Source organism: Mesitornis unicolor, unplaced genomic scaffold (genome assembly GCF_000695765.1).
Source record: "Mesitornis unicolor isolate BGI_N332 unplaced genomic scaffold, ASM69576v1 scaffold24153, whole genome shotgun sequence".
In the NCBI taxonomy this organism is placed as follows: Eukaryota; Metazoa; Chordata; class Aves; order Mesitornithiformes; family Mesitornithidae; genus Mesitornis; species Mesitornis unicolor.
The window spans coordinates 1-13,818 of record NW_010172932.1 but is presented as its reverse complement, the minus strand read 5'-3'; the positions used below and the strand labels follow the sequence as shown (position 1 = coordinate 13,818).

Sequence of the window (13,818 nt, the reverse complement as noted above, 5' to 3'; positions counted from 1 at the left end):
CAATCCCTAACGTTCTGGGATTCTGTGTAAAAAGGACTAGTTGGTAACTTTGTTTCCCAGTTGAATTTAAATGTGCATCGCTTGGGGCCTTCTGTTGCTTGTATCCTAGGAAGTTCATCTGTTACCATACTCACTTTGTTCTTACTATTCCTGTTCATAACTGTTTCACCTTGCGTGCTTGTCATGAGAAAAAAGCAACCCTGTTTGCTTGGAAAATAGAGTGCTTGCAGGAGACAGCTGAGTAGCAGGTGTCAGAAAGTCATTTGAGTGGTGTAATAAAGTCTTTGGACTTACATAGAGGAGCGTGGCAGGTACAGGCTACGCCTGTTTATGAGTAGCCTGTTTATAGCAGGGCAGAGTGACGTGTTTCACCAAACTCTCCCAAAATAGATGTTTCAGTAGTTTTGATATAAAAAAGGCGTCATTTCCCTCGAGCAAATGCTGTAACTTGATGGTGTCAGACTACTCTGGAGTTCAAGTATGCACAGAATTAAATAATAAAGATATCCATACTCAATATCTGTATTCAACATAGGCTGTTGCAGAGCTAAGCTGTATTCTGTTCCTCTCCAGTGTACTCTGACAGTCACCTAGCTGAGCACAGCATCACCTTCGTACTCCAGAAAGCAGCAGTGTTGTGGTCAGATGCCAGGGCCGGTGCAGCCGCTTGCCATCTCCATCCCTCCCATCGCCATCAACCGTCTTCTGGATTCACGTCTTCTCTTAAATTTGGACTTTTGTGCTGTTCTAGTAGAAAGTGAAAGCAAATGTGTACGTTCCGGGTGTGAGATGCAAAACTGGCTCCTTTGCACCAGTCTGGGGTTTGTGGCTGCAGAGAGACGTTCACAGAGGCGGATACCAAAATATACGTGGTCTTGCTGCTGTCTTCTGCTGTGTAAACCCTCCCGTGTTACTGAGTTGCTCTTCCTCTGGTTATTCTGTTTCAGAGTGTGGTCAGAGACATTCAGAATAACTTCCACTTTGTAAATGTCTTTAAAAATTGCCCAATCAATTGGACGTACAGTTTATTTTTCTCTCTGGTCTGCAGAATATTTGTATTTGTAGCAGCACGTCAAGGGTCTCATTTGACTTCTCTGGCCCCAGAACAACAACAAAACTGTCAGAAGCAGGGGAGTGGATTTGCCTTTGAGTTAAACTTCACAGAAGGAAGATGTAAGAAGGAGAAGATGCAGATATATGAGATGATACCCTGAGACAGTTACTCAGACCTTGTTACTTTGCAAAATGAAGCTGCGATTAACAAGTATTGAGCAAAATTCATGGGAACATTTGAAGTAAGAGCTGCAGCTTGGAGAAGTAAGAGAACAAAGTGCACTTTAGTATTTCTGTCCCTGCTCTGTTGGGATTGTGAAGTTAATATCAGGGAAAGATAGACCCATTCCTACTGTGAATTTGGAGAATTTGCTTTTTCCTGGTGTCTGTGTAGATGAGTGTAAAGCGGTAAAATGCCTGTGCTGCTGACTGATAACTTGTCATGGAAGAGCTGTCCTGGTTACTGTGTGTGGTTTAATATTTCTGTCACGCTGCTGGCAGCCAGGAGTGATGGCTGCTGTCGAAATGAAGAGTTCGGGAAAGGTGGATCTCCTGGCCACCTCCACCTGCACCTGAAAGATACGGTGGCAGTGAGCAGGTTGCATTAAGGAGTTGGTAAGATGAGACAAGTAGTCACATACAGATGTCTGAATGTGCAGAGAAGTGGGCTGAGACTTGGAGAGTGCTGATGCTTTTGCTCACCGTATTTCCCCCCAGTTTTGTTTATTATTACTCTGTTTTCTTTTTCCGCTCAAGGAAGAATCGTACTCCTCAGATCATCCCAAGTGCAGCACCCTTGGCTGCTCTGGCTCATCTGGTGCCTGGTGTCGCCAAGCTGGTTGCAGGATGGCTCGCTGAGGTGCAGCTTCACCTGGAAGCTTTGGTAGCATGTCCTGTGACAGAAATCCTTCAGGTTCCTTCTGCAGGGAGGTTTGGATGGCTCCTGGTGTCTGTTAGAAAGCTGCAGTGGCAGCTTGGAGTGGACTTGTTCGTAAGCAGCTATTGCGCAGTGTTTTGTCTGTGGGTAGCGATGCTCCTCTTCTCTGCAAGGAGGTGGTCACCAGCGCTTTGGGAAGAGCACAGCAACACAGGATTTACTTTCCAGCTTTAGATGCAGCACAGGAGTAAACTTGCTCTTTCTAATTTTCAAAAAGCTTTTTGGAGGCTTTCAAGTCTGTTCCTCTAGGAGGATCCCAGGAGCTCTAGGGAGCTCCTTTCAAGCCCTGCAAGAAACTTCTGGACTGTGTTATTGAAGTTGTTTAGCTTTCCAATATTCTGGGTAAATCACTGGATCATTCGTAATTTGAAAGTGTGGAAAATATTTTAAGGCTGTGATGGCTCTTAACAGTTTTTTCCTAACCCTCCTGAATCTTTTTACAGCAGGCAAAGTAGGCAACACCTCCTTAGAGCAGGCAAAATACAGTCTGCCTCTATAACAAGCTATCCTAAGAGGCTTAAGTGTTCAAGAACTTTTCCAAACGCTAAGCCACTTGCAACTGGACTCAAATTATTTTACCTCGCTGTTCTTGAAATGCATAATACCCATCTGGGGCCCTGCGGCAAGTCAGCAGGACTCAGAAGGATGGAGCCATGTAGGTGATAACACAGCATGACTTCCCGGTGCAGCGAGTAGGGTTTGTAATTCATAGCAGACAAGTGAGAGAAAACTTTAAAATTGTTCTTAAAAGCTTTTAAAAAAAATTAAAAAGCAACCAAGCACTGGGGAAGGGGAACAAGGGTAAGGTACCAGGAAGATGTAGAGCTCTAGGGCTGGCTGGAGTTTGTCTGTTTACAGCGCACTCAGGAATGTGGTCAGTGGGAATGTGGTCAGTGGGCTGAGGATGAGGCCGTCCCCCTGGCTGCTGGTCCGTACTGCCGCCCTTCCTGCCCAGGGGCTGCAGCGCCAGGACTGCACTGCGGCAGCACCCGGCAGCCTGAAGGCTCGGGTGACTCGAGTTAGCCTGGCGTTGGGTGGTGCTGTAGCCGCTGCGTGGTCTGGGTTGGGCTGGTTGCAGCTCCAGAGGAGGACTGAGTAGATTTCCCTCTGCTGTCTTCCTTGCAGCCACCCCTGGGGACTGTGATTCCCTGGGGGTTTTGTCTGCCCATGTTTTCTCCTCGGTGTGTTAGATCAACGTTTTCCTTTGGTGAACAGTGAGAAACTAGTTATGGCTCGACAGGGGAGATACTGGTTTGGGCTTGTGCGAGACAACACTCCGGTCATGTGGGAATTACCTTGCTTATACGTATGTGTATGGGACAAGGCAGAGCAGTGGGCATGGACCTCAGAAAGTTAGACTGGGTCTTGTTTGGACCAAGACTGGTCCATTTTAGCGTAGGTGAGGACTCTGTGGGCATCTTGCTGTGGTGGTGTTTTTCTTTTGGGGTTGTGTATAGAAGGTAATAATCTAGAGGCCAGTTTACGTACTGCATGCACACTTCAGTAGGCAAAAACTTAGTTTTAGTTTCTCCTTTGATGTTAAATCTGCCTTCGGGTGCCCCTACAGAACATCTTGTGGCTTCACAGCCATAGCTAAGGGCCAGAGCGTGGTGGTCTGCTGTCAGACACGAACGCGATGCTGTCCAGCTCCCAGCTGGCCTGTGACCTGTGTGATGCAAGGGCTCTGTGGCTGATTTGCATGTCTCGATTTAAAAGCGTGATGTCTTTCTTACAGGCACGTGTGTGCCTAAGAACAAAGACATGGCATTTTGCAGACAAGACTCCCCCTTGCTCAGATACGGTTGTGTCCCCATGCAAAGAGCAGGGAGCTGGCGGTCCTGCTGTGTGCAGGCAGGCTTCACGCACTCTTTGTACAGGGGCTTTTCAACCTCAGCCTAATTTTAGCTGTGAGATACAGCTGGAAGCTGAAGTTGTCAGCAAAAGTTTTTTTCTATTAAGACTTACCTAAAATATCTCCTTTGCTGTGTACACATGTTCTTACCTCCTCTTCCTCCCTTATTTTTAATTTTTTTTTGCCTTACAGCTTCTGACATGAAGAAAGACATAGAGTCTTTAATAGCCCAGGAAAAAGCGGAGATCGTTGCCAAGTATGAGAAGGTACCAACCTGGTGTTTCTCCCCAGCTTGCTGCCTAAGGCCGGAGCTATTTAATCCATTAGGAATGCTTCAAATAAGAACTGTTGCCCTGCAGGCATCACCCCAGTAGCCCTCATACGGCTTTGTGCCGGCTCTCCCCAGCTGCTTCTGCCTTCACATCTCCTCTCACCACATACCCAGAGTTTTTCACAGAGCCCGTGTATGCTCAGCACAGATGCTGAAAGGTCCTGGGCTTCTAGTGCTTCACTGCTCCCTTAACACCAGGATGGCTTCTGCCCGACAGCACTGGTTTCTCTGGTACACAGCCCTTCCCAGCCCATAGCAGGGGCACACCAGGATAAGCTGAACCTGCACATTTTTCTCATGCCTGCATTTTATTTATCTCTTTAGAGCAGGTTTTGGTCTCCTGCCTCTATGCCTTCTTGCATGTGGGGAGGGCAGAGTGCAGGCACTGGGGCACTCCTGATGCTGGGGCCAGCTCACAGGTGTCCTTTCTGCTTTCAGGGCAGGCAGGAAGGAGCTCAGATTGACCCATGGGAAGATGCTGATTTCACATTGTATAAAGTTACAGATCGGTTTGGATTCCTGCAGTAAGTCCTGCTGCCCTCTCCTCTCCTGTCTCTCTGACCTGCATGTCTGTGTGGAGCATCCATCTGCGACAAGCATGGCAGACCCAGCATCTTTCCTATAAGCCACTCTGTGGCTTGGCTCGATCAGTCCCAAATGCAGGAGGAAAGACTACATGTGCCTCCTCCCTCAACTACACATGTTCAAACAAACTGATGCTTTGAATCCACTGCAAGGCAAGGCTCAGAAATGGTTTCCCATCACAAGCCTGAAGTCAGAAGGTGCAGACTGGTGCTCCTGTGCCTCCACGGAGGCCTGTGGTGTGTTGCAGAAGGAGAGGCCCCCTTGCATTTGCACCTGATGATTCAGGGAGGTGTAGGAAGAGCTGAGGCAAGATACCTGATCATTCTTGGTTCCCTTAGGAAATTCCCATCCTATGTGAGGTGCGGATGAATTAGATACACACCCTGTACTTGGGTAAGAGAACTATTTTAATCCAAATCCAAACAAAAACTTATAATTGGTGTTTTGTGTGCAGAAGACGGGTTCAGAGGAGTTGCTATCCAGAAATCCTGCCTCTCCCTGCCTTTTTAATTACTGATCATGTGTGTATTGAAGGGGAGCTTTATGTCCAGGATTTCCAGCAATGACCCCCGCAGCTCCCATAGGGTGGTGGGGTTCTGGCTGGTACTTCCTCTGCCTCTTCCTGTCGGAGAATGCTATGGGGAAGGCACAAAACCCCGAGGCCATATCTCCTCTGGTGCCTGAGGTAGTTTCTGAGCTGCAGCACCTTCCGCTCCTTCCTCCTCATATACCCTTCTTGCCCATAGAGTAACCAGTGTCCCCTTGCTTTTCCAGTGAGCAGGAGCTGCCAACCCGCTCAGCCTTGGAGGAGAAGGTGAGAGCTGTCAGCTGTGTTGTCGTGGGTGTCAGATCATACTTATGACACTGGCTGGGGAGGGGACAGTTTTTGAGGAAGCAAATGTGTAAGTGAGAGTGAAGCAGCCAGCCAGTGCCCGCTGCTCGTGCGGAGGTGGGAACTCAGCACGATGCCTGGCTGTTGGAGCTTTTCTTTTCCTGGGTCAGGCATCTCCCCTCCTCCACGCTGCACTGAAATTGCACTCTTTAAAGCAGCTTTGGGCTTTTCCCTCTGCTTTGGCACAGTGGTCAGCAGCTGCAGCTTGAAAAGGGGATTGCATATGTTGGGGAAAGAGGTGGAGGTTGTAGGTGACTGTCATCTCTATCCTCAACTCCCCTGAGCTGAGAGCATGTCCTCTGTTAGCAGCCTGCTAACTGGGACTAAACAGCATCTTGTTTCCGCTGATCTGATACAGTGGTACAATTTGAGGCTAGCTGAAGCTACAAAGATTTTTGTTGTCAAGGAATACTCCTCTTGGAAAGGCTTGCTCTATGTTAAGCCTTTCTGTCTCATCGTTTTTACAAGTATTGCTTTAATTACCAGAGGTTGAAACTACTGGTTCCTGCAAGCACCTGTGGATTATTCCCATAATCGATGTGAGGTCTTTGCATAGAAATTTAAACCTAAAGAGAATAAAGTTTTATGTTTTCAGGAGGTAACTTCTGGGGCTTTTTTCCTTAAATTTGTCTTCTTTCCCCTTGCACCAGCAAAAACAGCAAGAAATTGAACGTGTGGACAAGTGGCTAAAGATGCTGAAGAAATGGGACAAATACAGAAACAGTGACAAGGTAAGGAGAAAACAACTTGAGCTTGGTTAAAAGGTTGTGCAGAGGGATCTGCATAGCTGCAGGGGCGGCATCAAGCAGAGCATCCCTCTCACCTGGCCACCCGTAACAGTGTCAGGTTCACCCAGCCAAAGACCAGCTGTAGTCTTGTCCTTTTTTAAAAAACAGAAACAACAAAAACAGAACACAAAACAAGTAAAATCTTATCTTCATGACAGGAGGGATGGGCTTGGGGTTTTATAGGCCTTCTGTTCACTTCAGGGTGATTCTAGTTAATTTGTTCATCGGTGCTCCCATGGCTTTGTTTTTTCTCATTAGAAGCTAGCACTGACTGATTAGTGGCCTTGTGGGTAAAACACCAAATTCCAGCAGAGTGCAGGGAATTTTTGTCAGGTCCTGGAGGATGTTTAGGATGGGTAATGGATGCGTGTTTTTAGTCTGCCTTGGCTTCCTTGGGTCAGCTGGTGGAGACGGACAGGATCAGGGGTGAGAGGTGTGTGGAGTGGTAGCGATCCCCATCTGTCTTTTGGATTTACCCAAATAATTAGTGGGTGTGTTGAGCATGCTGCAGCTGACTCTGCTGGATGGCGAGGGGCTCGACTGGCAAGCGGGTTTTGAGGGGTTTTGGGTCAGAAAATCACAGAGCTCTTGTAATGGAATAAATGATGTTATTTATAACAGCTGTAAAAGGTTGACAACTCTTGAGCATAGAATTGGCATTGTCCCTGTGCTGGGGGACTGGAAATGGCCGTTTCCCCTCCCAGCAAACAAAAAAGCAGTGTTTGGCCACAGGCAGGAAAGGAACAGTCTGGTGACTGTGGGGAGTTGAAAGGAGCTTTGGTTTCAGTCCCATCCAGACTAACACCCTGCTGCCTTTAACCAGTGCGAGTTCAGCCAGGAAGGTCTGTGCATCAGAGCAGCCATGCAGTGTGAAGTGCAAAGACCCTGAGAGGCACAGAAGAAGTGCTTTAAAAATTAATAAATTTATGATGTGTAATGCCATGCTTTTTTGTCGGGAGTGTGGAAGCTGCTCAGAGACTCCTGCACCTGTGACTAGGTGCAGTGCAGACATGGTGTTCCAAGGACCTCATGGGATCACAGTCATGTCTTTCAGATGGTTATGGGTTTTTTTCTAGCTAATGTAAATGGGACAAGCCCTTGATCAGATTTTTCTAAAGTGGAGTGGGTTGGTTTTGTTCCCTCTCTGAGCACTCGGGCTGTCACATCTGCATTGCACGTTTCCTTCAGGTTTGTTTTTGACGCTTTGCTGGCGTGATGGAAGCCCGAGAGTCACAAGACAGCAGCTCTGTGTTATTTTAATAAAGACTAGGATGTCATCTTTGAAAAAAACCTCTTACTGAAGACAGCAGCCTTCCCTTTGATGTTCATTTTTATAGATCGCTCTTTATTAGAGGGGGAAAAAGGTCTTGTTGCAGGAACCCCGGGCAGTTTCACACTGAAACTGCTCTGACTTTGGCTCTGCTCAAGCGATGTAGAAACCCATCTTATTTTCCAGGCTGGGTCTTTCTGGACTTCAGGGCCAATCTTCTGAGTTCCCTGTTCATGTGCTGGAGCTGGGAGAAAGCTGACTCTGCCACGTGCTTTAAGAGGCACTCTTGGCTGATCAAGCAGGCTGTCATGTTTTGCAGCATCTTAGTACCTGATCAGGGCTGAGGTTGTTGTCTCAGCTTCTGTGTTGTGTAATGTCAGCAGGAGGAGGGAGGTAGGGTACCTGTCCAGGGCACTGACCCCAAAGCAACCACCCCTCAGCAGTGAGAAAGCAGCTTTTTCAGACCACCAGCATGAGCCATTGCCAGAGAGCAGCCAATTTTGCTTTCTGTTCCCCCACCTGCTGACAATGTGCATCCCTGCATGCTGGTGGTTTCAGTCTGAGTGTTGTGGCTGTCACAGATTATAAGAAATAAGGCTGAAAAAAACTCTCAAGAGAAGAGTTTCTTACAGTCCCTAGCCCAGGATGGGCCCAGCTATGCCTTAAATCATTCCTGGCATAACCTGTTTCAGGATGAGCAACAAATAGAATTGTCTTAAAGTGATGCTCTGGGGTTCCTTGTGCTCATCACCATGTCAGATCTCTCTCCATCTCTGTTATAGACACATTTCTTAGCAATCTGATTTAATGTCGGTAGCATCATCAACAAAAAGTGACACAAGCACAATTCCTTGTATGGATGGACTGATGCAATGGTGCCTTTTCCTGGCTGCACTTCCACAAGGGAAAAATAAAGGAGTTCATACAAGGACCATGCTGCTTTGCAGAGTTAAGGTACGTCAAACCTGCAAAGAAGTGGTAAATCGTGTAACTCTGGGATCAGCACAGGGAGGCTCAGGTGGTCTGTGTCCTTTTCACTGCTGCTTTAAACCCAAGTTTAAATTCCAACCTGACTCTGCCTGGGAAGGTTAGGAAGTGGTTGGTGCCATGTAAGAATATACACAGTTAAAGCAGCACAGTTTTGCAGAGAAAAGAGAGGCTGTGCTGCATGGTCTCCAATAGCAGGATAATTTATTCATTGTAGCTTCGAAATAAGTGGATCTCAGCCAGAAGTATTAGTCTTAGGAAGAGGATGTGACCTCTGCATCATTTGCAAGCTGCTTCTTGCTGCTGGCCATGGGGAATGGGACCTTTAGAGAGGGATGTCTTCAGCCAGAGATGTCTGGTTTTTAGGCAAAGCCTGTCTTTGTGCACAGGGGTAGCCTTGTCTCTGCTAAGGTCATGGGAGTGCGGGATGCTTAATCCAGTGTATGCCAGCAAAGCAGTTTAGGATGAATCAGGGCTCTGTGTGGACTGACACGGACCCCCAGAAGCAAATAATCTGTTAACGCTGGGGAGAGCCAGCAGATGTTTGTCATGATGAGATGCTTGAGAGATGTTTGTCGTGGCAGGATCGGCCGAAGTCAGATCTCCTGCCTGCAAATACTACAGGAAAGAAAGGGGGTTGCACCTGGGAGCTGCGCGGTAACTTCTGCTGAGGGCTTTTGCCATTTTGGAAAGGCAGGCAGCATTTTCTTCTCCCTGAAAGGTAGCCCTGGTAATAAATAAGTTTAAATGCCCACCCACAACACATCAGCTTTAGGATTTAAATTTGTCTCTGCTTTGCTGCTGATGCCTCCTGCTGCCACCCTATCCAGTGCAGTCCAGGCTCCAGCTGCAGGGACAGCAGCTGAGTTGGGAGCAACCATTATTGGTACAGGAAAAAACCCCTGCACAGCAAAGTCCAGGCGGACAAGTGTCTTGCATGACCACATCATCAATCAGCTGGCTTTGTGGTGCAAAGAAGAAGTTCTCTTCTCCAGAGTGGTGGTGGTCATGGTGGTGGTGGAGGTAGTAAGGTTTCACCCACTACTCCAGGTGAATATTGTCACAGCTGAGCTCCCCTGGCACATCGCTGGTGGAGGAAGTGAAGGAGTCCTTCCTTTTTAGAAGGATCACTCTTTAAGCCCTAAAGGAACTGAGTTGGAGAGGCTGCCCCCTACTTCAGGGTGCTGGAGACATATGGTGGGTATACAGAGAGGCTTGAAAGTGAAATTGCAGTGCATGCCCAAAATTTGGGCATTACTTCTGCAGTCTCTTCCTGGTGGACATGCACATGGCTGAGAAGTTAACAGTGACAAGCTCCAAAATGAGAAAGTGGGCTGTTTTAAAAAAAACAACTCGTTGCTTACAAACCATTTTTAACTTCAGTGTTTTAACTACTGCGAAAAAATGTCCTGTGCTTAAAAGCAGTGACTCCAGCCCTCTACTTAAACCTGTAGCAGTTGGTTGGGTACTTCTCAGAGGAGATCTCTGATGCAGAAAAGATGGGAGCTGAGGTCTGTATTTCTGTAGTCTTCCCCATCCCACTTCTGGAAAGAAAGTACATGGGGAGGGGAGAGATGAGGATGGGGTGATGATGGCCTCTGTGCTTTGTATCTTAAAGCCTAGAAAGGGAAAAAGATCCTATGGCAAAACCCAGAGCAAGTTTTAAACACTGTGGGTTCAGCCCTTGGCTCTGACACAGTCTTTCTACACAGCACCTGAGCCATCACTTTGGTCAGCAGTATCTCCATTTGTGAAGCAGGGTGATGTCCATTCTTCCTGCCGTGCGTCGGTCTGTCTGTCGTTCTGGTTGGGACATGATCTGGGTGCTCTCTTCCCATCTGTAAGGGCTGAGCAGTTTGTAAGAGGCAGATGATGGTGACTCTGAGGGTGGTTGTTTCTGCTCACATGGAGCAGATGTTGCCATCGCCTGCTGCCTTCCCTCCATCAGTTCATCCCAGAATAAACGCTGCTTTTAATGATAACTTCCTTGTTTTCCTTTAAGTTTTATGACGAACGACAACTGCTCACTTCTCCTCTGTGTGACTCACAGCTCTGAGATTTTATCACTTTCACGTCTGGAGGTGGTGGGAGGAGGAAAACACTTGGATAAATAACAGGGAGTTTGGTTCCATCTCAGCATGCTTTGTAACTCCCTTGTTCCTGCCACACTCTTATGTGGCGAAAATCATTACAGACATTTACTATGTGCCAGTGAGGGTTGCATTCATTAAAGTACAACAATACCAACTCAGAATTAAAAAAAAATAAAATTGATTTCTTCCCACAGAGCTGAGCATCATCTTCTACCTTAGCAGCTGTCTGTTGGTCTCTCCTAATCCGTTGGAAATAAATCATTTTTTCTGAATTGGTGATTTTATCTGAATTGGTCCCTACCCCAGTTTCTTGATCCTGTCTCAGCTTTTGCTTCCTGAAGTCACAAGCACTTGCAGGAGCCAGGCTTTCATGGGTGCCTTACCAGTACCACTCTGGGGACGTTGTTAATCTAACCCCATCATTTTGTGTCTCCTGACGCATTGCACTTCCTTTGTCCTCATTTAATGACTCTAAGAGAATGGGAACCTCTTGTTCATCTCCTTGGTCTTCCAGCTGTGGAGAAGCTGTCCACCATGGTGTGAAGGTTTGCTGTCCTCCAGAAACGCCTACCACTCTGGGGACGTTGTTAATCTAACCCCGTCATTTTGTGTCTCCTGACACATTGCACTTCCTTTGTCCTGATTTAATGACTCTTAGAGAATGGGAACCTCTTGTTCATCTCCTTGGTCTTCCAGCTGTGGAGAAGCTGTCCACCATGGTGTGAAGGTTTGGTGTCCTCCAGAAACACCTCATGTGAGCTTGGACAAGCAGGAGTGGCTTGACAGTCAATTAGTGATAATCTGCTTAAAATGTGACATGCTGTTGAATGGAGTGGTGGCCTTCCATGGGCATGTCTTCGTAGTGATATGCTTTTTAGGGGGCTGCTCTTACTTGGTGCATACAGAGAGGAGGGCAGGATCTTGCAAAGGATTTTTTAGAGTATGATCCAGTCTATGGACCTTCAGAGCTGGTGTTAAGCAACACCTGGGGCAGAGCAAGCCTTTGGCAAGTGCTGAGAATGGGATTTTAAATGTTGAATGTCCATTACACTTACAGAATCAAGACACATTACACTGATGCTTTCTGTGTCAGCAGAAATACTGAAATATTTATCATCCTGTGGTGGAAAAATGTTCTAACACGCAGTTAGCTCTCCTGCTACTACATGGTGGTCTTGGCATTTATTACGTAGCTATTTTATGTATTTACTATAATTGGGATAGTGGTGGTATTTCTTCACTAGCCTGTCTGTTTGGCCTCCATCTCCTGTCTCGTTTTGTACTACCTCTTTGGGACAGGAGCCATCGTTGCTGTGTTTTGCACCCCATAGGTGCAGTGCTGCCTTGCAGATGGTAACGAAATGCAGGTCTGTGCAGGGGTTTGTGCTCTGGCAGGCTGCAAATCCAGGTGGGTTGACAATGCTGATATATCAGATTGGAGGTGCACTCTCTGCACCAGTGCAGGCAGAGAACGTGGTCGGTTGGGGTGTCTGCTCAGATGGCTGGTGGTGCTCAGCAGCAAATCGTGGAGTGAATCTGTTCTGCCACCCGCAGGACCAGCTAACCTTGCATGTGTTTCTCTTCCCACAGATGTGCCGGCGAGTGTATAAAGGGATCCCACTTCAGGTGCGAGGCCAGGTCTGGTCACTTCTGCTGGATGTCGAGAAGATGAAGAAGGAGAACGAAGGAAAATATGAGGTACGGGCTCTTCCTGGAAAGGACAGCAGGAGCAAGGTGATGGGGAGTCTGGTTTGGTGGGGCTTCACCAGCTGGAGCAAACTGAACTCAAGGTAGATGCAGGCATCTCCATCTCCACCTGCATTGGCAGGAGGGAAATGAGGGTTCCTACAGGGATGCCTTAAGGGGCAGGTTTGGGGACACCTAGCCCCTGCATCCTCCTTTGCAGGGTAGCAGCATGCTGAACACTCTACAGTGTGGGCTGGTGGTGAGGCCTGATGCCATCTGTGAAGTGCTGCACCCTCTGAGAAGGAAAGGCTTAAAATTAGTGAGGACTGAAAATGCAAAGGGGATAAACTCTATCCTTGTGTGTGTGTATTAGGCTGGGACCTTGTGGCATGTTAGCCAGCTGCTTTCCCTAATATGCTGCTTCCATTTGTTCTGCTGGAAGCCGTGAGCAAAGATCCTTTTGGTGTTACTACATCCTTAGGAAAGGATGCAGGGGAGAGGGAGGGGAAGCTTAGTAAAGGTGCCACTTGCAGTTCCCCGAGCTCCCTGGAGTGATACAGTGTAGCCATGGGTACCCTGAAGGGGGTAGATCCTGGTTGGGGGTATCCCAAACCTCTCCGTGTGCTTGAAGGTTTCACTTGGGCGTTTTGAAATCCGCAGCAAGGTCAGAAGCCTTAAACTAGCTGATGATGGATCATTAGTTGAGAAACCTGATTAAGAGTGGGTAGGTGTTGCAGTCTTGGTAGAGGGATTTCTGAGCACAGGGTCCTGGCTTGCAACTGAGGTGTGCAGCTGGAAGTTGACTGGAAGTGTTTGAAGAGCTTGGATAGAACTGGCTTCTTTTATCTTCCATCTTCAATCTTTTTATAACTGTCTTGAAAGTTTCTGTTGAAAATCACTAGTAAAAATAAAATTAAAATAATTTTTCTATTAAAAATAATTTATTTTCTCTGCAGATAGGAGAAAAGCCTGCTTTGCATTGCTTCCCACCAGAGCACTGCATGCTGCAGGCTTGGATTCCTTGGTATAAAATACGCATTTTCTGTAGCATGCCTTGCACAAGAACCCGACTGATGGGGTTTGCTGTATTTTGTTATTTTTTATTTCAGACATCTTGGCTCCCTTATACTGCCTCTTTCCATAGGCAAGGTGTAGAAGCCCTTGGTTGATAATTAACTTATTTTCCAAACTTGTGTTACAATTTAGTTTGCATCACGTACCTGGGCAGGGATCAGGGTGTTGTGGACACAGTTATGTTTCAGAGGCAGGAGGTCAAGTGCTGCTTCCAGCAGGTGTTTCTAAAGATCCCTGCCTATTAAGCAGGATGATCACAGAATCACAGAA

General features: G+C 47.2%; 1 protein-coding gene across 1 annotated transcript; it reads left to right on the top strand.

Moving 5' to 3' along the window:
* Positions 1-4,034: 4,034 nt before the first annotated feature.
* On the top strand, positions 4,035-12,486 carry LOC104537625 (USP6 N-terminal-like protein; the record flags this gene model as incomplete). Its single annotated transcript, XM_010180563.1, has 5 exons — positions 4,035-4,108; positions 4,612-4,697; positions 5,533-5,572; positions 6,301-6,381; positions 12,379-12,486. Coding segments are annotated over 5 exons (389 nt in total), but the record flags the coding sequence as incomplete, so codon positions are not given.
* Positions 12,487-13,818: the final 1,332 nt, after the last annotated feature.